Source organism: Tympanuchus pallidicinctus, unplaced genomic scaffold (genome assembly GCF_026119805.1).
Source record: "Tympanuchus pallidicinctus isolate F22 unplaced genomic scaffold, pur_lepc_1.0 scaffold1, whole genome shotgun sequence".
NCBI classification, from domain to species: Eukaryota; Metazoa; Chordata; class Aves; order Galliformes; family Phasianidae; genus Tympanuchus; species Tympanuchus pallidicinctus.
The window spans coordinates 95,982,286-96,009,815 of record NW_026294618.1 but is presented as its reverse complement, the minus strand read 5'-3'; the positions used below and the strand labels follow the sequence as shown (position 1 = coordinate 96,009,815).

At 40.2% G+C, this 27,530-nt stretch overlaps 1 protein-coding gene across 2 annotated transcripts in view; it reads right to left on the bottom strand.

Annotated features, from left to right (window-relative positions):
• Positions 1–200: 200 nt before the first annotated feature.
• Positions 201–27,530, bottom strand: part of SNAP25 (synaptosome associated protein 25) — a 64,951-nt gene continuing 37,621 nt past the window's right edge. Inside the window, exons 4-8 of one of the 2 annotated variants that reach the window (XM_052684354.1) lie at positions 21,629–21,677; positions 11,902–12,019; positions 7,577–7,702; positions 5,835–5,979; positions 201–1,512 (exon numbers count right to left, since the gene is read on the bottom strand). In XM_052684354.1, the coding sequence (XP_052540314.1) occupies positions 1,444–1,512; positions 5,835–5,979; positions 7,577–7,702; positions 11,902–12,019; positions 21,629–21,677 (507 nt within the window). In that variant the 3' untranslated portion in view covers positions 201–1,443. Of the gene's footprint in view, positions 1,513–5,834; positions 5,980–7,576; positions 7,703–11,644; positions 11,763–11,901; positions 12,020–21,628; positions 21,678–27,530 lie in introns of both variants that reach the window. The other variant, XM_052684352.1, reaches the window with a different exon arrangement.

Sequence of the window (27,530 nt, the reverse complement as noted above, 5' to 3'; positions counted from 1 at the left end):
CTTAGTGTAAAATGCTATTTTTAGAGCAGATACTTCTGTTATACAATATTGCAAACAGAAATCTTTTGTTTCTAGTTCTCATACAGAACCAATTAGTAAAGAGTCTTTGGACTTCTTTGCCCTTCTCCTTTTCCCAGTTAGTGACAAATAACTGGGTCTCGCTGACACATAGAACAACAAATAGATAAAGCAAGCATGGATTCTGAGATCTATCATTTTTAATAATTTTTAAACTAGCTACAAAATGTCAATCACTTCACAAACTGACAGGAGACATAAGGAATTTCATATTACATGCTGTAAATGATATTTATCTCACAGTTTATCTAGAGTTCATTCATTTAGGTTTTTTTATTATTTTTAATTAAGTCAGCTACTAAACATCTCAGCGATTTGGTGTGCATAGCTCTAGGTAAGCAACAGAGAACTGTACTGATAACAAACCACATGGGGATAGCGACTAGTAAGAGAGAGCCTTATAAAAATTACATTTCTTTGCACCATTTCATATGGTAGTCGTTTCCTTCAAAAGATAGTCTTCAAAAGCAGCAGACAAACCCAATATATTACACTTATTCTTTTTGTCTTTGACATGTTTTCAGCCAAGCACGTTTTGCTGGCAATGGCTAAATGGTGAGTGCCAAATCCCTCTTTTTTCATAATTAAAAAAAAATGATCATGATTAATAACTCTATGTATATATATATATATCAACAAGAAAAAGTGGCACGACTGCAAACTTGCTGGTATAACATAGTCCCAAAAGAGTCCGAATACTGAGCATGCTTTTGTTGTCATTGTTGGTATGCTACTGCCATGGGAAAAAGTCTTGTTTAAGTAGGAGTCTAAAAGTCTATTTATTCCTCATGCATAAATGCATAAATCACATCACTTTGTAGTGCAATGCTTGTTATAGTTAGATAATTCCACATTGTCTAATCATGAAATCATAACAACAGATAATGGCAATGAAGAACTGAAGACAGCAGGTTTAAGTGCTTAAACATCATGATACCCAAAGACAGGAGCATGGCAGTAGCTCTGTGGAATGTCACAGTTTTACAAGAACAATACTGTATATTTAAAGGTTAACAGCACGTTTAGCATTCCAACATGGTTGTCATTCAGCAAACATCATTTTAAAAAAGGAGAGGAAAAAGGAAAAGGAATTCAAACAGAAACAAGGAAAGGAAAAATCCCAAAAAACGTCATAGTGAGCTATAGCCATCAAATCAGCACTATGTACAACCTTTGGAAAGAAAGATATCTAGAAAAAAATTAATTACAAGTATCATTTTTGGAAAGCTGACAAACTACACAGGACAACATTTACAATGGGGCTGATATGTGCATGTGTGCAAACCTAGTAGGTAAATACCATGATAAAAGCATGAAGGTACTGCCCTCTGGGACAGCATTAAAAGGAAATGCACTTTGCTGCATTTAACCACTGCCGAGCATCTTTGTTGCACGCTGGTTGGCTTCATCAATCCTGGTTTTATTGGAATCAGCCTAGGGAAACACAAAGAAAGGGGACAGATGATTATGTGGCAGAGAGAGAAGGTGCACAGTGCTTTGTGGGCACTCCTTTAGTTTTGGCTGTTAGGAAAAACAAAACAAATGGAAGTTACACATTAGCCTGATTTTGTGACACTGAGTAGCCTTTGAGTTTTTGTGAGCTTTTGTGTTTGTATTCAATTTCTCTTACACTCCCTTAAAAGCCATGCCAGATCTGTGGCTGGTGCTAATGGCTTGCACCATCAACAGTGGTGGATGACAGGATAAAAATTGTGATGCACATGTGGATTTCATTAGTGAAAATCTTCCAGTGCTCTGTAATGCTTGGATTCAGTGAACCTGGACTCTGTCTGGACCTTTTGACTGTGTGTGTGGCAAGGAAGGGAGAAGCAGGAGTGATGCCGTTACTCCTCTCTCTCAACAAGGAGTTCAGTGTAGCTGCAAGACAGGATAACCTCTTTGATCAGGCAGCTGCATAGATGGGAATTAAGAAGGAAGGGATTCCATCATGATTTGGGATTCTACCATTATTTCAAAAAATCAAACTGGAATTTAGTCCAGTGTGGGCTGAACTGTTAACTTCACTGTCTTCTATGCTGTAATACTTGCCATGCAAGAAAAATGCTGTTAATAGAACAACAGATTTTGGAGTTCTGTTTGAGAGGGCAGAGACTTTAACCATGGCTTTCTGTTGCTCTGTAGAAGTTAGTTTTGAAGTCAAAGACATTATTGTAGCTGACAAAAACTGGCAAAGCTCCTTTCAAGTCCATGTTGCTGGTAGAGGATGAGATAGAAAATGCTTTCAGTGTTTGAAATGAGACCTGTGAGAAAGGTGAGAGTTGTGTTACTGCTTTAAAAGCGTGACATCAAATAGCAAACTCTTTTCTGCAGTTTGATGTTTTCATTTTTTATTTTTGTTTTTTTTTTGCCTTGATGATTATTCCCAGCTCTCTGGGGTGTACCCAAATAGTGCAGATTTATTTTAAATCTTCAATTTGCAAAGGCTGAAGTATCTTTCCCACATTCATTTCAATACCTTTGAAAATGGTTATAGTGATCTGCAATAAATCACTCTTAAGCATCTTGGGCTTTTCACCCTAATTGTTCTGGCACATGTAAGCATGTATTTTTAGTACAGCAGCGTGTGCCAGATCCTCAGCAAGAGTAAATCACCATAACTACTCAGTATGAGCCACAGTTCTGTTTTTTATCCATGAATTTGACCTTGTCTATTGCAGTATAGCTTTTGCCAAAAGATTACCTGAAAGATAAATTAATGTCTTGAAAGCATTTAACTTTATCATGAAATACATTAATATTGATTGAATGTTAAGTGTTGATGAAACATAATGTTTTTAAATGGGAATACTGAAGCCTAAATTTGGTAAATGATGCTTCATCCAAGTCAGTGGGAGTCCTTGCCCAGACCTTCCCAGCTGAGTGAAGACAAAATGTTTTAGCCTTTCTACTTTGGTCCCAGCTCTCCATTAATGGCTCTTTTTTGGAACAGGCTGTCTTCTGGTGATGGTTTTTGACCCTTTTGACCTACTTATCACATCATCATTTTAGTTTTTGTCCCTGTTTCTCTGATGTAAAGGAAGAATAAAACCTTTTATTTGTTGCCTCATCTGATTACCATGAATAGATTAGATTACGTCTCTGCATTATGAAATTGCTCTGGTTTGGATGCACACATCCAGTTTAACATAAGTGCTTTAGAAGCATTTGGGTTACCTTGGTGAGGTACCCAAGCTTTTGCAACTTATGCCAATGAAGGATCTTTCTAATGATGATAGTTGACTGAAAGCACAGTGCTCAAGTTGGTCAGAAAAAGAAAACCACTCCAGCCACCCTGCATTGCCTGCCACCAGCCAGGGGTGATGCCTATTGCCATGTCTCATTGCAGAATGGAAGTGTGTACATTTTTTGGTGTTGGTATTTGGTATTATCCAGTTTCAGTGATTTCTATCTTTAATAGAGGGTTATCCTAATATTTTACGTTTCCTTTTCTAGTATCTCATTACTGTTTGGGCCACACATTCTTACTCAAAGAAATTCAGCAGATTTTCACTAAGACTGAAGACTCCTATTTTTATGCTGCTTTCCTGATGATTCCTTTGTGTACAACTGCAAGTGCATCTTTCAGAAATGTGTCACTCTTCTTAGCCAAGGGCCCTGACCAGCAGGACGTGCCTATGAGGCTGGATTTAATGAATTGCACTAGCTACCAACATTTTTTCCGTTTGCTGTATGAAACACTGCACACCTAACCCTGTAGGAAAACCACTCAGATGTGGAAGGCCAGTCCCTCAGTAAGCTGCTGCTCTCAGCATGCACTGCCTAGAGATATGGCCCACGTTTTTCATGTTCACAAGAGGCCTGGTCAGTATTTTCAAATTCCAGCTGTTTACAAGCATGAGCTGATAAAGAATCCTTGTTAGAATTGCTGCGTTTTATGATCGTATCCTGCAGACGTGGATAGCATGCATCTGATTTCTATCCGCAGGGAATGTCTCCTGCTACTATGCTGTGACATGAGGAGGACAGCTACAAATGTGTGTGTGTCTTCCTCTGAAAAAATGATGTGTATCATAGACTGTTATTTAAACTAGTTATGGCATGGGATGGATAATTTTCCAGTCCCTTGTTGCAGTGTAGATTAATTTGCTGTTTTCTGCTGCTTTTCATATGAACAGCAATGGTAAATCTCTCACCTCCAACCACCCATTTCATTTTTCCCTAAAATAGGAATTGTTGCAGAATGGCATCATGGTGACACTGTGCATTTTCCAATATATGCAGACTAATAGATGCAGCTTTATGAAGCACACTTTTGATTGACACAAAACCATGCACTCTTCTGTGTTGTATGACTATGTCAGAGACTAGCTTCCTGCCTGTAAGGCAACATATTCTTTACCCAATCCTTCTTGGAATCAAACCCGAATAAGGAAAGTGAGTTGATTGAATCCCTGACTGCTATTTCTTTTTTTTCTTTTCTTTTCTTTTTTCTTTTCTTTTCTTTTCTTTTCTTTTCTTTTCTTTTCTTTTCTTTTCTTTTCTTTTCTTTTCTTTTCTTTTCTTTTCTTTTCTTTTCTTTTCTTTTCTTTTCTTTTCTTTTCTTTTCTTTTCTTTTCTTTTCTTTTCTTTTCTTTTCTTTTCTTTTCTTTTCTTTTCTTTTCTTTTCTTTTTTTTTTTTCCTTTTGTGTGTGCATGTGTATATGTGTGCATACTAGGCTCTGGTATAATTAATTGATACAAAAAACAGGCATGGACATCCTGCTCATCTGAGAAGGTTTGCACGTGCCAGAAGGCTCAAGAGTACAAGCTCTACCACTTATGGTCAGCATTAACTCTAAGCAGCACATGTAAGTCCTAGGGTTAGATCCTCAGGCTGTGTAAATCTCAGCTGAAGTCAAGTGTTGTATTGATTTTACACCAGATGAAGATCTAGCCTCTTATGTCACTTTAGCCTGTGCCTGGAGCGCTGCCAGTGTGAATGCAGATGGCTTGCAGATCTTGAGATGTGAGTATGGCAGTGCGATCCCAGCGGGGTTTGGAGGGTGCTGCTTTATGCTTCAGAAATCTGCAATGCAGGTCTGGCACTGGAACAGTGCTTTCTACCTTTTTAGCTCGTGATATCACAGTAGAAATACTGAGCTTCTGGACTTTACCAGGCTCATGTATGGTCCAGTTCTATGTACACACACCAAGAGAGCTGGTGGATATGTTGCAATGTGATTATAATCAGGCAGTATGACAAGTCTAGCTGGACTGTTTCCATGCAGCAAAGCCTTGCTTAATGCATCCCCATTCCTTTTTTGTGACTGGTCCTCTAAAGAAGCAATCCCATTCTAAATCACTTGCGCAGTTTCTGAGGGAAGGAGAGTCCGGGAAGGCTTAAAATGTGCCAGGAAGTGCCAGGGTCCAAATTCCACGGTTCTGCACAACTCGGGATATTTGTCCTTTCCCAACACCCTTGCAGAAGTAGTCTTTATTTGTGCTAAGGGGTCTCCTCGCTAGCTGTTGTCTTGCAAATCGAAAGTGCTGCTTCAACCCAACCAGCACTGAAAGTTACTAAAGATCCACAGCAGCAAGCTCTGTGGTGGTCCAAAGATTTGGAAGGAGGAGAGAGGAGCACTAGCAGTTGTTTCTGTCATCTGTCCTCCTCTGAGCAGAATTGAAACTACAGCACACCCTTTTAAAGAGCTGAGAACCAGCTGGCAGACACATCTGCTCTTCTTATGCACAGCCTATGCTTGCAGAAGGGAAAACACTGCCCTTCTTGGGGTTCTCTTAGAAATGTCAGTTCTTACCTTCTCCATGATCCTGTCAATCTGGCGATTCTGTGTGTCGATCTCATTGCCCATGTCCAGGGCCATGTGACGTAAGTTGCCAATGATGCCGCTGACCTGCTCAAGGTTCTCATCCATTTCATTTTCCCGGGCATCATTTGTTACCCTTGAAGTAATAAAACCAACCAATTATTTGAAGCAAGGAGAGAAGAAATTCCCCTGAAACTGATTCACCCAAAACCTCTCCTGCATCGTCCCTTGCCTGTCAGCTGTGGAGCATGCTACAGTGCTCAGCTTTGAAAAAAGGGGGTTATTAAGTAGCTGTCCTGAAAACCTTCACATGCTTATTTTTTGGATGCTGGGATTAATTGTCTGAGTTTGTCACTCTCATTTTGTTCATTCCTTCTGCTCCTAAAAGTGTTGCTGTCTGAGCTTGTCTGCACCACTTATTACATCTCCCTGCTAGCAATGGGCTTTCTCAAAAGATGTGGAAGAATGAAAGGACGTTTCATTTGGATCTGTGTGTGATTACAATGTGGGAAATGCCAGAGGGCAGTGGAACTAAAGCAGCTGCTTGTGTTCAACCACACAGGATACCATTCATTCTTCACAGACTTGGGGCTTGCCAAAATATTGGACAAGAAAATCCTGACTCAACCTTGTATTTAATTAAACGTGTTTTCAATAGATAAAATCATATTTTCCCAGTTTATTTGCCTTTTGTCTGTCCTCTTAGCCCCATCTTTTACAGTTGCTTATTTTTTAAAAGGAAACACTTGCACTTGATTGAGGACCAAGTTCAGTGCTCCCAGGACTGAAGAGGCACATGAAGACTGGCACTTGGAAACGTTTCCTACTCATAAAATGACTGTTCTGAGTCTCTTGTGTAATTTGTCTTCACAGAGGTGCTAAAAGGGCACTACAAGCTATTCATGGAAGAATTATGCCGTGGCATAACTTTCTTGACTGCTATTCTGTTAGCATGCCCCAGCCTTTGCTTTAATGGGGCTGCCATCCAGAAAGAATAAAAAAAAGTGAAGGCCCAGCAAACTTAAATGGCAACTCCATCCCACACTGCAGATTGCATGACAGCATTGTTTCTATCGCACTGATTTCCTTTTATCACAGCAGCAAAAAAAAAAAAAAAAAAAAAAAAAGTGGATAATAGTTTTTGGAAAGATAATTACTTATTAATCCAGCATCCTTAATCTTCAGAGATCAAAGGTTTGCCTACCGGTATGGCTTTATCTTTTCAGCTGGTAACATTGTCATCTAAATACATGCTCTATAAGCACTGTAATCAGCATGTAGTTGTTGAATCCCCGTGTACTGGAGAAAGTTTGCAGTTTAGTTGCTGTTAGTACAGCTGTGTTTCAAAGTAGCTTTCACCTGAGTGTCAGGGATTGGCACTGAAGGGTAAATGGTTTTGGCTTTGGGGCAGCTGAGGAGTGGGCCGTCATTCCCTGTTCAGTGAGGTTCTCTGGATGATCAGGAGTAGGGAAGTGGTTTTCTCAAAAACTATTTACCTCTGGTAGAAATTGTACTTCAAGTTTTGTGCTTGGCTTTGCTTTGGCAGAAGAGAAAGGAAGCACTGCTGAATGCTTTGGTGCATGGTAAAATGGTGGAAAACACTGGCACCATCACATTACCCAGTGTCACTGAAGGAGTTAACAAGTGTCACAGAACTCATGACCATATGGAAGAAATCTAAATATATCAGTGACAAGGAAAATAGAGAGAAAACAGTGGATAAAAAGGCTCACCTGCGGATAAAGCCACCACTGATGGCCATCTGCTCCCGTTCATCTACAACACGTGCAGGCTGGCTGGCTACAACGCCATCCTGATTATTGCCCCAGGCTTTTTTGTAAGCATCACTTGATTTAAGCCTATGCAAAAAAGTTGATGAGTAACAAAGCATCCAGTGGACAAGGACAAATGCAAAATTTTACTTCTCCAAGCTAGAAGCTGAATCAAGCAAATGAGTTTTCAGAGGGTCATTGATTGTATACCGATATATCATAACCCTGAGTAAAAGGATGGGTTTTTGTTTAGTTTTGGGTGTTTTTTTTTTTAAACTTTACTGCCACAACAACCGTGATGGTCAGAGGTTTTGTATCCAATAGGGTGAATTGCAACTTTTAAGTCCACAACACTTCACACAAGTTTTTGGATGTTGACTGAGTTTCCAGAAAGGAAAAAGAAAAAAAAAGAAGAAAAAGAAGAGAGAAGAAATACAGAGAAGTAGAAAACATTGTTTCATTTCAGCGACACATACGTTGTGACATCAAACACAGTGAACGTATTGGCAGACAGACATAAAAACATAACTGCCAAGTATAGTGTGTACATCACATCACAGCAACACACCCTCTTAGAGTAAAAAGGATTTGGCTAGACTTCAACATTTTACAATGCAGAACATTGGGCTTTTGCTGTTGTTAACATATATGTGGCATAAGAGGCAGTTAAAGCCCCTAACCTTTTCCGAGGTGGTTTGGAGATTATTTTATCATAAAATTCATAGGGTTTGTTAGATTTTCAAATAATATATCGGTACATGAAAATAGTAATCATACATCTACAGTTGATGTACAAACCTTTGTCCACAGAGACAAAAAGTAAAATAGGCAGAAGTGAAATGAGTGCAGAAGAATAGAGTAGATACAAGCAATCTAGCATCAGAAAGGGAAGTTTTTCTACATTTTCTTCATGCACCAGCTACAGGCATGAATAAGAAGTAAAGCATTCTCACTAAGCACAGTTGCTCCAATAGTTTGTCATACTCTTAATGCATCAGCAGTAACAGCCTTCACAATAAGCAAGACACAGGCAAAAATGGATCATTACTTCCTTCAGGATTTTTAAACTACAGGACTTTATAGCAGCCTAGCATGTCACTGTATTTTTTATTCACTTTCAAAGAGCCATTTTTGACTGAGCTGCCGTGGACAGAAAATTAAAATCCAGGCATACCTTCAGTGGCAGATTAGCGTGTGTAGCATATTTAGGGTTGCTGCATTGGAGCTGTCAGACAAGATTGAACACTTAAACAAGACAGCATGAGTGTTGAGGGTCTGTATCTGCAAATTCTTGATTTTATTCTAGAAATGGAGCAGTTTTCAACAGACTTCTTGGGAACTGCAAATCCCCATGGTTTCCCTTTTCTTCAGTCAGCAACAGTCAGTCATATAAACAGCTCTGTGGCTTGGAATGGGGGAGAGAAACAGCATGCTTCTGGGGACTTTAGGAAAGGACACAACAAACTTATCTCTGGTTTTATGTTCTTTCCTTGCCCCCTGAAGGAGCTCAGTATCTGTTAAGTCTGAAGATGTGTTGCATCCTTCCATATAGAATTAAAATACAGATGCAGAGAGGGTATTTCCCAAATACCCATCTGTTGTTCCATTGCTTAGTTTCTATTAAATTTGTGAAGAGTTAGAAAGAGGATGCTTGACTTATTTCTTCTTAGATCTCTGGAACTAACAATTAGTTAGTTAGTTAGTCTAGAAATTTCTTATTTCTAGAAATAAGAGAAAGTAGCTCTCTGATGTTTACAGATATTTGTCTGCTCTTTAGACCCACACAACTCAGAGTCTACGTTAGAAGTGAATGATTTGATGTACCCAGAACCCAACCTCTATTTTCTTGTGGAGTTGCAATTAATACAGGTGGAGCCTGGGCCTGCTTGATGTCAGTAGCATTTGTCCTTTTGACTGCAGGCTAGCCTAAGTTTCATGACATGGGTATTGTGGGTCTTCTAAGAATGGAGGGTCAAGCTTTACATTTTGATACGACTCACTGAGTTATATTCACAGCAGAGTACAATTGCATGTGAAACAGTTAATCTTTATGAAATATGTACATTTAATTTACCACTAACCAGAAAAGCACTAAGAGATCATGGTGATACTAATGCTCAGAACTGTCTGGATTTCTCTCCCTCCTACACTGCACTTTTCAGAATATCACCTTATTTGTACCAGTTGGTTCCTGGCACGGTGATTAAAGGAACAGGCTACAAAAGCATTGTTCATCCTTATTTTGTTTCTAAACATGTTCACTGATTAGCAGTGCTAGATTATGAAATAGGACTGCAGTCTGCAAAGGCAAAATACTGCCTTATAGCCAGGATGACACACCTTGAAAAATGAACATTGTATGCGTACAGTATTTTCCTGTTGTTGCACCTATTGATTTCGTGATACTGCAATCATCGTGGTGCCATGTGTCAGCTACTAACCCTATCCATGCCACAGGTCTGGCTGTCAGTTCAGAGCAGCCTTTCCTACAGAATAGAACAATTAAATCTGCTCTGAAAAAACGAAGATTCCTGCAAAATACATGATGATTTTTTGTTCTTCAGGGAAAAACTTTTGTTGTTGGCATACGCTCCAGGAGGAGCAAGATGCTGTCTTGGCTTGCTCTTCTTTAGCTTGCAACAGCTTATAAGTGTGGGAGTATCTCAGGTACTGCTGCATACTTCTGTACCTGCAGCTCTCCTGCACTTGTTCGACTGCCTGTTTTAATTCAGAAGGCTATTAGGGATGCAGCCAACATCACAGCTAGAACTGATTGCAGGAGGGCCCACTCAAAAGGTCTATGTGTGTGTGTGTCCTTCTTTCCATTTCTTGTTGCCTCTCTCCCACTCTGTATATCAAGGCAATAGCATACATATTCTGTGCAGACTGTTTACCTCCACAAAGTATTTGTAGCTGTGTGCACAGGAGCAAAACCGATTTTGAAATCTGAGGCGGTAACTGCATTGTGTCCCAAGGGAATTCTCTTCAAAATAAATCAGGATTGAGAAGACAGAAATCCAGTCATAATCTTTCTGTTCTGGGCCAAATTTCCACTGAATTCCATGGCAGCTCACTTTCATTTGGTCTGGATAATCTTTGTAGGACTGACTATGAAGAAAGCATCTGTGCCATGCAGGAAGAGAATACAGTACTGCAGAACCACTCCTCTCTGCCTTGTTTTCTGTACAGTCTCTGGCCAGTCACTTATAAATGCTTTCACTGTAACCTATCTGATTGCTGACTCACTGCATGCTGGGTTTGCTGTTCCTTGAGGACTTCTGGTCTGCCCACTTTGTCCCCCACTTCCTACACCACATAACAGTACTTCACATTTTCATCTGGCACTTAAAACAAGCTTTGCATTACTGGAGGACAGTTTCGTTCAAAAGTGATGGCATGCAAGCACATTTGATACATTTCAACATTTCTCCTTAGTGTACATGCTACCCAAATGAGATAATTTTTTTTGCTTGGATTTTCTCAAATCTGGTTGTTTATGACAGGATAAAACCATTTCACATTGAGTTCCAATTGTGAAATGTCATGTCTTCTTCAGTTTTGTCAAGAACAATTTCTGTTGAACAATGAGAAGTATGGTTTTCATCTGTAATTTTGACTAGTGTTTATTATTGCCTCTTCTGCATTTTCAAACTATAGGGTTTTTTGTTGTTCCTTATTAAACTTGTTTGCAAAAATGTTTTGAAATTTAGGACCTCCAGGAATAAAGTAGCTCCAGTGGTTTTGATCTCTGGAAAATGGAACCACTCAGTACACTTTGTGTAAAATGTTGAAACTTATACCATTAGAAGGTGTCAACAGTGAAGCTTTCACTGCAGTATGCCTGATTTTAATGCATCTACAGTAATTTCCAGTCACTTGTCTATGCTATGAGATGAATGCGTTTGAACCAGAATCGTTCCTTCTGCATGCCACATGCTCATCCTGTCCATGTGCCTAGCAAGGATGAGCTTCACAAGGCCTTTGGGATCAGCCTTAAGTGCTCAAAGAGATGAGGCAGGCAGCACCTACTTGTTACATGGACAGACACAAAGACCACAGAATTTTCCTAGGTCCGTCAAATTCTTTTCTGCTTCTTTCATGTCCTTATTGATTTGGTCCATTCCCTCTTCGATGCGTTCCAGTTGTTCTGATTAAACACAAGTATTTTATCCCCACAGAATGAAGCAGATGGAAAAGGACAAAGAAAAAAAAGACAAAAACTTCAGACATTCACTGTGACAAAAAAAACTGGACACCACATAGCAGAGCCGGTACCCAGTACCTACTTGTTACAAGGACATATGAAAAGGCCACAGCATTTCCCTAAATCTTTTAAATTTTTCTCGGCCTCCTTCATGTCTTGGTTGATATGGTTCATGCCTTCTTCAACACGATCGAGTTGTTCTGGTCAGGACAAAGGGATGACAGTGTGGAATGAATTGTATTTTTGTTTGTTTGTTTTTGTCTTCAACAGAACGTGAAAAATGACCATGTGGAACTGAATCAGTAATGACATTACAATGCATTAATCCAATCTGATGCATTGTTAACATGATGTAAGCCGTTCTGGATGCCGAAGATGTTTTTTACTAATATGGAAAGAGTAAAACAATGGAGGAAGTTGTTCAAAATATATTAATCTGAACAAGATGTAATGATGTAGAAAGTAAGGGTTATAAACTTTAAGGTCCAGAAACATGATACAATGCACCACTTACTAAGACACCAATGACATCCAAAAGAAAGCAAGATAAAATGTTATTATTTTGCATTTATTCATGTTAATACAAGAGAAAAGGTAACTTTCTATGGAAGATACCTCAGTTACTTACGCTTACAAGTGTCTTGAAGTTAGGTGAGGTGTGGCAGTGTAACTGCTTGGGTTAGTGGGTACTGAGTGAGACAATTGGCAGTAACAGAACCAGAGGTGGTGTGTGAGCTGTGAAGAACTATATCCAAGTACTCCTTTTTCCAGGGGCTGAGAAAACTGAAACCTGCCTCTCTGATGGGCTTTGGAGGTTAATCTCGAATCTGCCTATGGCTTTGGGGCTGATTTTCTTTCTTGCGTGGATGCTGCAAATTAGGAGTAACTCCTGCAAACAGAGAGGAACTGCAGCCACTGCAGGAGCCTGATAGTCACTGAAAGAGGCCCGCTAGCTGTGGCATTCATTGTCTCTGTCCCCAGGCAATTTTATGAAAATAAACAATAGGTAAAGAATAAGATTTTTCAATGGGGTCACTTCTGATTTGCTCCAGGCTGAAGCATCAAGTGCAGTAACCAGCCTAAAGCCTGCACTGTCTCTGCTGGCATTAAACAGAATTTGTCTTATTTCTGCTTAAGGTTGACAGTGATTTAGTCTTCTCTTAGAGACTTAAAGGTTCAGAATAGCTTATTTGTTAGAGAAACAGAATGCCATGCCAAACAGTAAAATTGTAGGACCAGGTTCTCCACTGTACGACAGATATTGGATCCAGTGGGACTGGGAATCTTATGTGGAGTTTGTGGCAGTTATGGCACTTTACGCTGGTGGGAAGCTTCAACATTTGTTTCATAAAAATAAACTCAAGTACTACATGCAATGAGAAAGTTACTTGGAGTAGCATTTCTTAAAAAAAAAAAAAAAGGAAAAAAAAAAAGGAAGAAAAAAGAAAACATTTTAGAAAAAAAAATAAATCATGTGCCTATTGACATCAGTATGAAACTCCTCCTGACTTGTTTGGGAACATGAATAGGCCTAATTTCTTAGTTGGGCTTCTAATAACAATGGAGGCTTAGATTTTCAAAGCTGTCTGGGGGATTTGGATGCTCAATTCCCGTTAAAATGAATTGTATTTAATTAATTTTAATGAAAGTTGGGCATCTCACCCCTAGAGGGCCTTGAAAATACTGTCCTAAATTATCCAAGCTGAAATAATTCAAATACTGGACTTAAAATTTTTGCTTAATCCTTGCATGAAGCTGGATTTGGAGAAGAAGTGCCATGTCAGCATTGCTGGCTGCATCTGCTCTTCAGCTGTTAGTTCTCCTTCTTCCCAGCTGGATGCGCCTGCCTCCTGATGGCATGGCCATTGTGGACCCCAATTCCAGGGAGCTCAGAGTACCTAGCAGTGTCCTCTAAAAGGATCACATATAATGTGAGCAAAGTGTTGGGAAACAGAGAAGGAAACCTGAGAGGTACATTGCTCAAGTTCTGCCAGATAGATATTCTACTGAGAAAATACAGAATATCAGAATCGGTAAGGTTGGAAAAGGCTTTTTAAGATCATCAAATCTGAGGTGATCCCCACCGTGCCCACTAACCCATGTTCCTCAGTGCCACATCTCCATGGTTCTTGAACACTTCCAGGGACAGTGACTCCATCACCTCCCTGGGCAGCCTGTGCCAGTGCCTCACCACTCTTTCTGAGAAGAATTTTTTCCTAATATCCAACCTGAACTTGTCCTGGCTCAACTTAAGGCCATTACTTCTCATCCTCTCACTGTAATCTGAGAGAAGAGGCAGACACCTACTTTGCCACAACCTCCTTTCAGGCAGCTTAGAGAGCAGTGTCTGCCCTGAGCCTCCTCTTCTCCAGACTGAACCAACCCTGTTCCCTCAGCTTGTGCTCCCACTTGTGCTACAGAATCTTCACAGCTTCTTTGCCTTTCCCTGGACACACTCCAAGGCCTCAATGTCTTTCTTGTAATGAGTGTATTTCTTGTAGAGGTACTAGGTTGTATTGTTTTAATGCCCACCGTAATTTTACATTTTGGTGTGGATGCTTGAGCAGAAGCAGTGGTTCATGTTTGTACCCACAGATTGTGAATCTCACCAGAGCTGTGAGTACATGGTAGAAGATGGTATTCCTCCAAGCTCTCCTGCTCCTCACTAGCTCTGAGTCTTGTGCATCTGGGCAGCACTCTTGCTCTGCGAGGCGGTGGTGGGAGTGTGAGTTGGCTTGTCTGCTGGCTTATGCAACATGAAGGGAATTGCTGAATTTCCGTTGCAAATTCCCTCATTTTGCTCTTGAGAGCTGTTTGCAGAGCCTGGCTGGTTCTCAGGGTTCTCAATTAAAAGGATGTTACCAGATGCATATTTGACACTGTGGGACAAGAGGTACTGACCTCTCTTCCAACTTTGCTGCCTGTATTTTCCTAACCTTAGTTGGGCAATAGAATGTCAGGTGAGACTGCAGGGATCAATTGTAGATCAGGTACCACTGGTTGGCTTCTATTGCAAGCATGTTTCCTTGCTCAGATCTCTGAAGCCAAGCGTGTAGCAGGGCATTTTGAGCTTTTTTTTTTTTTTTTTTTCCTGTTTCCTATTCTGCCTGAATAGATGAGTATTAATTGAAGATTATATTTGACATGACTTAAAGACTTTTATTTAAGTTATAACTCTCTCCAGGAGTCTGGCTTAATTTAGCTTTCTTTAGGATTTGTCTGATGCTCATAGTGTTTCTTGAAAGAGACTCATAACTAATTTATCTTCCACTGAAGGAAACCTCATCAGTGTAAAGACTATCCCACGTGTGTAGCCCAGAAGTCTAGACAGTTCCTAAAACCACTTGGTAGTTGATAATACAGTGGACAGCACTGTTACCTGGTTTAAATCAGCATAGTTAAGCTGGCTTCATGGAGCAATACCAGTTCATACCTGTCAAAGTTCTGGACTCACAGGCAAGTAAATAGATTCATGAATCTAATCACAATTACTGAGGCATAAATATTATAGAGGAATTAACTTAATGGGGTCGCTCTGGATTTGTTTAGGAATGAATGATATTAAAATCTGGCCCAGAATGAATCACTGTTGGCAAGTAATTAGATGATTATCAAAAGCTTAATTTGTTGTTCTCAAAGACCTCCCCTAGTCTACCTTTGTGTATTGTATTAAAAGTCTTAAGAAAGACTGCTGGCACATACTGCCTTGAATCTATGCAAACTCACACCAGCAATGATCATGTTCTTTATCACTAATTTACAGAAGCACTTCAAGGTTGGAGCTTAAACATTTTTTGATAGTTTGTTGCAGTGTTCTTTAAATATATTATGTCTGCATGTACATTTATATACATATATATCATATGTATGGCATGTAAGGTAACTGGCACTGCCTCAGTTTGGTGGCAGAATACACATTAGAGGTGTGTTCATTCTGATTTCCTTCTTTCTTTCTTTTTTTTTTCTTCCCCCAGGAAACTACTGAATAGTAGTCCCTTTTGCATATTGATACTATCCTAGTCTGAGAATGCCACTTTAAAATATAGTGGCCATATTTCTGCTTTCAAAGCTTACAGCAAACTGATGGCAGGCCTTAGAATTTATGCAAGGATATTTTTTTTAACCTGTATGATTACACTTGTGAATTACTTCTATATCAATACTGCAAGCATCTGAGGTACTATAATGTTGCTCAGCTAGTTTTATGGTATAATTTGCCAGTGATCTTCTGTAACAGCTTGGCAAATCCCCTCTCTATGGCTGATCCCTGGGGAAGTGGCTGGAAGGGGGCAATAGTGGTGAGGGGGTCCCTGAGCTCCTCTTGTGGCCTCTTGAGCAAACACAGCTGCAAAAGCATCTTTAGCACAGTGCTGGATGTAAGAACAGGACAGGCACAATGTGGTGGTGCTCCACCTTTGCATCCCCATCTGCAATTAATAAAAAATATTCTTCAACCAATATTTGGGCCTGGGCTTTCTGAATTTCAGTTAAATGCCTTTGAAGAAGGGAGCTTGCTCCTTCAATGTAGAGATGTGGAATGAAGCAATTTCCACCAAGGACAATTTTGATTTTTTTTTTTTTTTTAGAAAAGGACATTTGAGAGTACATTTTAATCGTAATTGCATACCACAGGGTTGAGTTTGAAAGAGAGTCAGCAGATTAACTATTTCCAGTGATAGCTGGTGATCCAGTTTTCCACAAAGAATCATTTTGGATCAAAGCACATTTCTAGAACAGCCTTTTTAGATATCCTGAGCTGTGACCTAGCTCCACTCTGAAAGGCATTGCAAAGCATGCATACGAATGGCAGAAGGCTGGTGGGGAGTGCCTGTGAGCCCGTGTCAAGTGCTAAAAGTAACAATAGACAAGGCACAACCTGCAATTGTGGGGGATCTGTTTGTCTTTTGTTCTGCACTACACTTGCAACATAATTAATGCTATTTTCCCTGTAGAATCTGGATTAATTTTATTTTATTTTTTATTATTTTTTACTCATTAGCAAATAATTTCTGACTGTGATCAGCTCAGCTCACAGGTGTTGGAGCGTCTCAAGCAATTCTGCTTCTGACATTTCACTGCCTATCTCAAGCTGGAAGTTCCATACAAAATGGCAGAAGCTTTATTTTGAGGGTGGCAGCACACTGGAATAGGCTGCCCAGAGAGGTTATAGTGTCTCCTTCCCTGGAGATACAGGAAATACACCTGAATGCTTTCCTGGGTAACCTACTGTACGGAACCTGTCTTAACAGAAGGGCAATGGACTTGCTGATGCCTGGAGGTCCCTTCCAACCCTTGTGATTCTGTGATCAATTTTTGTGCTAGCTGTTAAATAGGAGATAAACTGGAGAAGGGGCCTGCATGCAGTTTAGCTCTCAAGAGGAAAGGAATTGTAATTATGTTTGTATTCACTGCAGTTATTTCCCCAGAGCTGCAGAAACAGGTCAGCCATAACTGATGGAAAAACATTAAAATTCAAAATTAATGCAAGAACTGTAGAGAGCTCAGCTGGCAAGGGCACTGTTAAATGGTCCCAGCCCTTTTACATGGGGGATCTCCTGGTTATTCCAAAGTTTTACCTCCATACTTCAGCTTGATATGGCGTATAGAGGTATTGGGTAAGCTAAGTTACTCTGTGTTCATGGGCACTGTGCTTGTGCACATGCAGTTTCTTTGCATGTTTGGTTGCATTGACACTTTTTTGGCGGCTATCAAAGTTGTGGATTTTCCAAATCTTGGCATGGATGAAAAAGGGCTGAGTGACTACTGCTGTTACTGGACATACTTTCTTCCCCTGCCTCATTTCGAATACAAGAACAAAATTTCTTAATAATGAATTAATAACATCCATGAGCATATCACCATATGTCAAAAAAAATCCACCCATCCATGATAGTCCAGACTGCTCTGCCTCCCGAATGTCACAGTGTGGTGGGTTTCTGAGAAGGAAATTCTGCCTGCACCAGTTCAGCAATCCAGGTTTATCTTTGTATTTCTGCTTTGTACTATCGATTTCATTTCTACAGTCTGTTTTTAAGCAGCATGCATACAAATGTTAACATTTTTTCCAAGCCAGAGTGTTTTAAAGACATTTTTTGAAAAGGACACCAATTGTCATTCCTCAATAATATTTTGTTGTGTGATATTTTTAGTATGGAATATCAACGTTTTAGTTTAAAAAGTTGTATGTATATAATACATATATATATATGTATATTTAATTATATGGGAGACTCAATATCAGGTTTAAAAAAAAAACACATGAGCATTAAGGATGCAGGAAGGCTCTGGAAAATGCTTCCTCACTGTTGTGAACAATCTCATTCAGGAAGAATCTCATCTCATTCCTGTGGGCTCCCCAATGGAAAGACAGTGTGAAATGAGTGAGAATACCTGACCCAAAAAGTGGTAGTTCTGTTTTGCAGAGGGACTGCTTCCTGAGTGGTGCAGTTGACACAATAGAAGGAAGAGACAGCATCCAGAGGGACCTGGACAGGCTCGAAAAGTGGGCACATGAGAATCTAATGGGGTTCAACAAGGCCAAGTGCAAAGTATTGCACTTGGGTCAAGACAATCCCAGATATGAGTGCAGACTGGGAGAAGAATTCATTGAGAGCAGCTCTGTAGAAGAGGAGTCGGGGATCCTGATGGATGAAAACCTGAATTTGAGCCAGTAGTGTGCTTCGTCAGCCCAGAAGACCAGCAGTATCCTGGGCTGCATCAACACAGGGGTGGGCAGCAGGGAGAGGGAGGGGATTTTCTTTCTGCTCTGCCCTTGTGAGACCCCATCTGGATTACGGTGTCCAAGCTTGGGGACCCCAGCAAAAGAAGGATGTGGAATGAGACATCATTGTGGCCTTCCAGTACTTGAAGGGAGCTTAAAAGCAGGAAAGGAACCTACCTTTTACACAGTCTGTTAGTGACAAGACAAGGGCGAGCATGGCTTTAAACTAAAAGTGGAGAGATTTAGGTTAGATGTTAAAAGGAAATTCTTTACTCAGAGGGCAGTGAGGCCCTGGCACTGCTGCCCAGAGCTGTGAGTGCCCCATCCTTGGAGGTGCTCCAGGCCAGTTGGATGGGACCTGGGCAGCCCTGTCCATGGCAGGGGATTGGAACTGTGTGATCTTTATGGACCCCTCCAACCTAAGCCATTCAGTGATTCTGTACGCCAAGAGCTCACTCAGATTCCATTTGAAGGGCATCAGAAGAGGCCACTAGTTTTCTTGGCAGCCCCACTCTCTGTGAAACAGAAGTAATGAAAGCCCTTGGAAAGCTGCACTTTTCTGGAGGGTCACAGTAGATTCTGTGATCTGTTGCATCAAACTGTTCAGCAACAGGAGCCAGCCAAACTAGCTCTTTTCTGCGCCTTTACTGCATAAGTGCCTTGCAGTATAAAAGTCTGCAGTCCCAAAGACTTATGCTTATGGTGTCAGAAAATGAGTTCTACTTTGTACTACTTAGATTGAGTTAATACAAGTTTTTCTTGTGAAGTATGTTTAACTTCAAAGCAAACTATTTTGTAAAGAAACCTAGAAACAGAGCTTCGAGCTCTGCAACAATTAGATATTCTTCTTGCCGCCCACTGAAAAGATCAATGTCATGGTTTTTGTCTGTTTAACACCTAATAATCTAAAGTGACTTGTACAGTCAGCTGAAAAGAGATCACATGGCAGTGTTAGCAAATTATTTCCTTAATCTGATAATCTGTTGAGACATCCATGAGTTGCACAGATTGCACTAATTACAGAGGGTTCAAAGTAATCATTAGTGTACTTTGCCCCATAGTAGACATCCTTTATTGCTAAAACAGAATAAAATAAATAAATAAATCAGGCATTATCACAGATACATATGGCTAAAATGGACAAAACATAATTAAGCATTTAATGTGGTGATTAAAATATTCCCAGGATTTGTAGCACTTGTTAAGCTGTTTTCATTTCATTAAGCTGTTTTCATATACCATGCTGTATAGTCACAAGCTTAATTTACTGAACCACTTAAGGCATGACTGTAACCAATTTAAGGAGGCTTTTAAGTTGTCTGATTCTTTCCTGTAAGTATCAACTAATTGTGTCTCTGGCCATACAATACACATTCCAACTTCCACCATCAGTAGGAGTTTAACATTGAGGTGCCTGGACTCACGGGAGCTCAGTGGCACCAATCTCAGTGCCTTGGCTCCTACTGACATCCTTCCTAGCATGCCTAGGTGAGATAACTCAAGTGCACAGAGCTTGTCAGTAGTACTCCAAGAGCACTCCAAAGTAAAAAACAAAAAAACAAAAACAAAAAAACCCCACAAAATTAAGAGTTAAAAATAAAATAAATAGCCCTAACAGTCTGTGGAAAAACAAGTTAGAGAAAAGGAACATACTTTTCCAAAGCAGAATGCAAAGGTAGTGTGTAGTTAGAGGTACTGGTACAGTTTCTGCTGATCTACTTCTGAGTTAAACTGCTGGATACACCTGGCTATTTACAGAATTTCTCTGACAATATTTATGATGTATTTCAAGTGTGTAAGTCATTTCTGGAACAAAGCACATTATCTATATGGGTGCTGTCTGTTTCGATATAAATAACATCTTTTCTTCCGTGTTCAGTGACAGTTCTACTGCCATTGTTCAGGAAATAAAAAATATACATAGATAACAAAATATGTTCTGTAATATTTTTCTTGTCAAGACAAACTGATGAGAAAAATATTTGGTTAGTTTCAATTCTTTTCCTTAAAAGGGAAACATAATACAAGAAGCAATAATATGCATACATAAAGGCAAACAGAAGAAACTACTTTCTATTTAGGTCCTTTTATTATTTCTCATTCATTTTAGTGCCAGGGAAGCAGAGATGTAATAGATGAGAAGAACTTGTCAGGTTGTGCAGTCTGTTTCTCAATAATGTTGTACTATTGCCTATAACCTATGTTTGGGCTTGATGAGCAATATGGTATCACCACTGTAGAAAGCATTTCCTAAGACAGCTTTGTATCACGTACGTGCCAAGTAATTCTGTGGGTTCTGGGGGGAACTGCTTTGATGCAGAACAGTACAAATTCACATTCTCGTGATTAATTTCTCTTTGGAAACACCATATTGCTTCTCCTGTGGGTCTGCAGCAAATACTGGTTTATTTAGGAGGGGGGGGAGGGGGGCAGGAGGAGCTACCCCTACTTTGTAATATTATAAAGGGCACAACTGTAATTTCCTGGGATAACTGTAATTTCCTGGGGTGTATTGAATACATCTAGCTCTTTCTTTGCCATAGTCATCCACAGGCAGGGACACGTCTAAGCCTAAAGGCTCATATACTGTCCCTGTAATAAACCAATTGTACTATTTTAATGTTAAGCTCCTGTTATCCTCACTGACATTTCTATACAACAAGAAACTGCATTTTGCACAAGCTAAAACCTTTTAGCTTCTCTTGGGATACATACACTGCATGCCTCTCACTTGTATTTAAACAAGTGAGAAGATTACAAAGCACCTGATGGAATAATATTGGATTTTATATTTATGGAGGCAAGTCATGTAGCTGGATCTCGACCCAATGCTTGTTGAAGAAATGAAGATTTTGATGAGTTCAACCTGCAGCTCTCTTTGATATTAATGGGAAGCAGTTCAAAAGAAATGCAGACTCACACAGTTATTGTACGTTGCTTTACCAGACAGTGAAGCTAAAGACAAAAAGTTCCTTTGATTCTCATGCATAACCACAGATGTTTTATGGCCCTGGTTTTCAGAATTGCACACAGTTAGTACAGTACTTTGAGAATGGTTTACATCCTTACTGAAGCAATCTGAACTTACCTCCTTGCTCATCCAACATAACCAAAGTCCTGATACCAGCATCTTTACTCTACATTCCAATAGTGGTAGCAAGGTAAGGAGAGGAGGGAGAGAAGAAAGAGAGAGAGAGAAAGAGAGATCAGTGAGGGAACACTCAGTCCTAGGTACGGGACATAGGAAGACAAAAGGAAAACAGTGAAAAGAATGACAAGGTCATAAGGGCCTGGCAGCATTGTCCAAAGCCCTTACATGACTGAGCACTGTAAAGGAAACCATACATTCTTAGTTGTGGCACCAGCATTTTAGGATATCCTGGCGTGCTGAACTACTGCAGGAAACACAAAGTCCCAGACCTTGAGATTACAGAAATCACTTTATTCAAGAGTCATTTCTAAAAGGAGTGTTTGTTTCGAAGTTCACTGTAGTGGGAGAAGGGAAGAAGGGGGTTTTGAAACTGCAGATGTTTTTTCATCCCACAGGAGAGATAGATGACACACAAACATATGTGGTAATAAGACACAGTGATTTGTATATCACTCTTGCAACACACAAGTCAGAAAGCTTTCCTAATTAGGAAATGCATTTTAAGTTAGGGTAGCATTTATTGAGATTTACTCATATAATTTGGCTCCAAGATCTAATAGATAAGCCAACCCGCACCTTTAGTATCCATCAATGGACTTTGTTTTGAGTTTGAAGGCAAGATTCTTAAAATGCATCAGCACTGATCCTATATCCTGCAGGGGTTAATGGGAGTCTTTCGATTGCCTTTGCTGTGAGTGGGATTTGGGCAAAGCTGAGCACATCAGAGCTCCTTCCTGCCTGAACCAGCAGCAGAACACCTTTCACCAATGCAGTTTTTGCATGCATTATCACCACTCTGTGTTGTGATCAAGTGTCTCAAGTTTCTGGGTGCTGTGATACAAAGCTATATCATAGATTAGACTAGTTCCTTTTTAATTATAATGGGGAAACTAGCTCTATTCTGCTTAAAGCAGTGATAATGTCTGTGAATAATTAATAGCCTGAACAATATCCTAATGTTGCGTTTCAGTAACAGATGCAGTAAGTCCCCTGCGGCCTGTCAGCTTGCCAGAGGAGTTACCTGAATATGTGCAGCAGTAATTTAACTGCTTCCTTGAAATTAAAGCTCCCCATGCCCCTGGGAAGCAGACAGAACTGGTAGCATTGATTTTGTAGGAGCCAGAGGAGATGCAGTTACTTGAGCATGATTGTCCTGACTGTTCTTTAGGGGTTTTTTAGGCTGTCCTCTCTCCCATCAAGGCACATCAAGAGTTTCATGTTGTCCTTCCTCCCCCCTCCCCTGCTGACTGTCATCACTCGTCTTTTTGTCCAGGAGCAGTGATGTCTCTCCGGCCATCAGCTCTGCACTGCATGTTTGCAGGGTGCTCCCAGTGTGTCAGCAGCACGCTGCGTACCTTGGCTCAGCTACAAGCCCGCCTAAAGCATACGGGCTGGCTGGATTGTACAGCAGCTGTGCTTCTGTGCTTGGCTTCAAGAGGGACTCTGCTTGGTTCAGGAGGGAGATAAGATGCCTCTTTTTGCACTCTCATCTGCCTCCCTCCTCACTGCCTTTCTTGATTTTAATGTCTGTGTCACTGTAGAAACTGGGGAAAACATCAGATGTGCACAGCCTGATTCACCTCCCCTTGTTTAATCCCTGTGTAAATTGCTATGAGGAGAAAAGTAGCTTGCCCAACAGTCTTCAGGGCCTACTTGCCCTTGGGCCAGCAACCTGTCAGCTACTGCTGCTGCTCTCTCTCCCTTCTTGCTTGTACCACCTTGCTTGAGTGCCAGCCTTTAGAAACTTAGAATCCAAGGGTCATCTTAGATTTGCCTTTTTAGAAGAAGGAAGCTGCCATTAATAAGCTTAAATTTTCTGTGGGACAAGCAAGTGTCAGATCTGCTAAGCACTGTGCTCTCTCTACTCTCTTGGTACCCAAGGATGGCTTACCTGGAATTATTTGTATGTATTTCAACAAAACATACATTGTGCGAACATGAAGAGGCTGCTTAGGACCTGAGTTAGACTTGGGTTTGAGTAAATACAGTGCAGTCAGATGTAGGGCTTTTCTAAATTTTAAACTTAGAAAATCTGCAACTGATAGTGTGATAGTTCTTGGCCCTCAGTGAGTCAAACATAACCAGGCTGAGAAATGTTTGATGTTCCTTAACACTCTGACCTTCTGTTTCTTCAGATTTTGAGATCTAAGCAAACTGCTTTTGTGTGGTTAAGATGTCCAGTGACCAGAACAAGACCTTTGCTGAAAGAGGAATACAGCAATTAGAATCTACAGTTTGTATTTCAAATTAAATACTCACAAAGAGCAAAGGAGGTGCAGTTTTCTTGTACTTACCTGACCATCAGTGCCATTTAATTTTATTAGGCAATATTCTTTCCCTTAAGAATACTCTTTCCCTGTAGCTCAGTCTGCCACAGCACTAATGTGAAAATATTAAGGGTGTGCATTGAATATACTTCTCTGCATCTAACCATCTGCATCTTCTAACCCAAAACATACTGAAGCTAATAAAAAGATGCTCACTGACAAAGATAAGAGGTGATTCAGACATCAAGTGACAATCTCCTCCTGTTCCAAGTTTTGGTTAAGCATTAATTGTCAGCTTTTTCACAAAAATTTAACTGTGTACAGCCAGTTTAAAAAAAGTATATAAAATAGCATTCATGCATTTAAAAAAGAGCCAGACTTGTGATCTGTCTTTTAAATACCTCAGAACCAAGCATGTCTGTGATACAGAAGTATTTGAAAATGTGCTCGCCATCCAGATGTCTGAGCAGGACAAAAGCCCTCTCAGTATCTGACCCTCAGAAAGCAGACTGAGGCATCTGTAGAAGCCACAAATCCTCTTTGTTTAAGGGAAGATAGAGGAAAAAAGATGGCACACAGGTGTACTTGTTGCCAAAGGAAAGACCTCCCAAACACAGAAAATATTGGCATTTCCTGCACTGTAAGTGCCCCAGAAACTCCCCTTAGCCTGAGTGGGAGCAGATGTCAGCAGACGCACTTGAACTGGTTGCTGAGGGAGCATGTAGCAGGAGGTGACTAAAGCTGTGTTTGCCCGTTATCAGCGTGTATCATGTTTTACAGCAACTGATCATAAAACCTTGGCAACAAGTTCCCGGCAGAGCCATTGTCACTGGGGTAGGAGCTGTGTGCTGGTGCTGTAATTTTCTGGTCCAGAGTGCCCAAGAAAGGCTCCCACTCGTGTACAATGCTTCCCAACACCAGTGGGATCCTAAGTGGTAAGCCATGAATGAGCAGAAGTAGCAAGATCTGTGGTGTTACAAAAAGGTGTCCTTATAGTATGCTTTCCCCAGAATTAGGGCATTTCTGTCTTCTGTGCAATGAAGGAATTTTTTAAGACCTCCAATCCTTGCATAGGCAATCCTCCATTTAGTTGATGGCAAAATAAGAATTCTCAAAAAACAGGGTGCTTAAAGGTAGTTCAGGCCAGAGAAAAGAAAAGTACACCTTTGACAGAGCCCTACGGAGTTCACGGAGTACATGCCTCTTGAAGCCAGCTTTCAAAAGCCTTCTCTCTCAGGTTTAGTTTTGATTTTCTTTGTCTCCCTGTTGCACTTGAGAGAAGAATTTGAACTGTTGGATTTTGTCTCGGTACAGCAAACATCTCGCACCCTTGTTCTTCAGAAGTAAATGGCACAGCGTGAATTCCTTTTGTTGAGCCATTAAGCTGACAGCTTTGGAGTTTCTCTGCTTACCCATATAACAGGTACACCACAGATGGTAAAACATAGAATCTTTCCCACGCAGCCCTCGAACGTACTCAGCCCTGACTCTAGGAGTGGGTAAGTCAGCCTGCCTGTCCTCCCAGACTGTGATTTCCATGGAGACTGATGTGTGTTACCAAATCTTCTGCAAAGCAAAGGGGCATGCAGACCTGGCAAACTTTGCACACAGGGTGACCCCTTCATAGCAGGAGGCCATCACTTTCAACTTCTAAAAATTAATTGCATTAGAAGAAATAGTGCCATATAGACCCCATAAAGTTCATGAAAGTCAATGACCTTTAAATTTTTGGTAACACTATTTGGCTCAAGGTAAACCAACAAGAAGGCGGTTTGAGTTCAGCTTTAACATGCTTTATGTGAAGCACATACCCAGGTTCTCCACTGGACTGCAATCTAAGGTACTGATCAGAAAGCCAGAATATATGAATTTAAAACTTACTTGAACTCCTAGATATCACCCTACAGTAGTCTGCTTCAGTGAAGCCAGTGTAACGGCATAATTTGGATCCCTGTTGCAGTCATAATTATATGTTATCCTCAGTCTTCAGTAACAGCTTTATAAAACTTTTAAATATTAGGGTCTCAATCAAAGCCTTTTAAATTCATCTGCTAGATGTTCAGTGGGATTTGACAGCACTGTGGAGAAATGCATTGCTGTATCATTTCTTATTATTACTGCTATGAGATTGAGTTTCCCAAGGAAGGGAGTTGGAAGGACATCTCACAGGGCCCACTAGTCCCTTCAGAAATGCAATGTGTCACGTCCTGTCCTTAGCCATTACGAAAAACAGCTACTGTAGCAGTGACTAAGCCCGAAGTATGATTCTCATAATGATAAACAGGAGTAAAGTATCAGATAGAGAACTGGAATCACTAGAAATCCCTTCTTCTGCATTTCAAGAGGTAGCCTGAAAAGAGCACGTACACTCTGTTATGTGAAGAATACATAATCTTCCACTTCAATGAAGAGTTTTGTTTTAATTGATATGGATTTTAGAGTTTGTTTTGAAAAAAATAATATAGATAATTATATACCAGGACAGACTGATGTAGCTAGCAGTTCCCAGAGATACTAAAGAGAAATGTCAACCCCCTAACGACAAAAATGTGGTCAAAGAAACATTTTTAGTCATCTGTAGTAAAGATTTCCTCAGCTCCTGCTCCAGGTTCACTGTCACCCCATTAATGCTGTAATGTCTCTCTGTGCCTGATTAAGGAGCCATGTTACCTCTCAGAGCCTGTTAATTCACCCTGGGGCTCAGAATCTAAGCTGATAGGAATCTGCATGTAACTGCCCTTCGAATCACATGTTCCTGGTTTTCTTCTAGCTCAGTGACCCTGGCTCTGAGTGCTCTCCAGATGATTTACACAGACCCTGCTACAGGTTTAGTTCTACCTAGTAAATGCTGACACCAAAATTATGAATCACCTTCCCCTGTGCCAGATATGTATTTCTGTGGAATTATACAGATTAAAACTCCTGTCTGTGTAAAACCATTCCAGTAGTTAATGATGTCAAGGGGATTTTTTCAAATCAGCTTTGACAAGCTTTGAATGAAACTCTAAATTAATAGATTTTTTTTAATTCTTTTGTCATTAATTAAGGAGCATTTGACTCTGGTATTAATATCACGGGAAACTCACTACCCAGTCACAAATGAAGGAAGCTCAGTGTCCTCATTAGAGATGCATCTTGATTTTATTGAACTTCCTTAACTTACCATTTCAGCTTTGATATACTGGTAAACTTGATCCTAACCCCACAGCATGTAGGAGGAGAAAATAGATCTGGATTTGAATGTTCAGAACAACCCTCTTGTATTAAGTTGTTGCTGAGTGCTTTCTTGCTGTGCTTTCTACAGTACTGATCTTGACATTCATATCCTTGCAGTGTCAAAGCTAGAAACCATTTTTTTCTTCCACCCTACAATGACTGATTTTCTTTAAAGGTGATAATAGTTCCACTGGAATATGATAATGGTCTCACATTTTATTGTACTGCATTATTTCTTCATTTCATGAAGTTGCCTCAGAGATAAAAAGCTTAAACAAGAAAATAATAGGAGTGTCAGTTACATATTATGTTTTAGTCTTACTCTCCTGCCTAAGTTCATTTTTATTTTATATTTT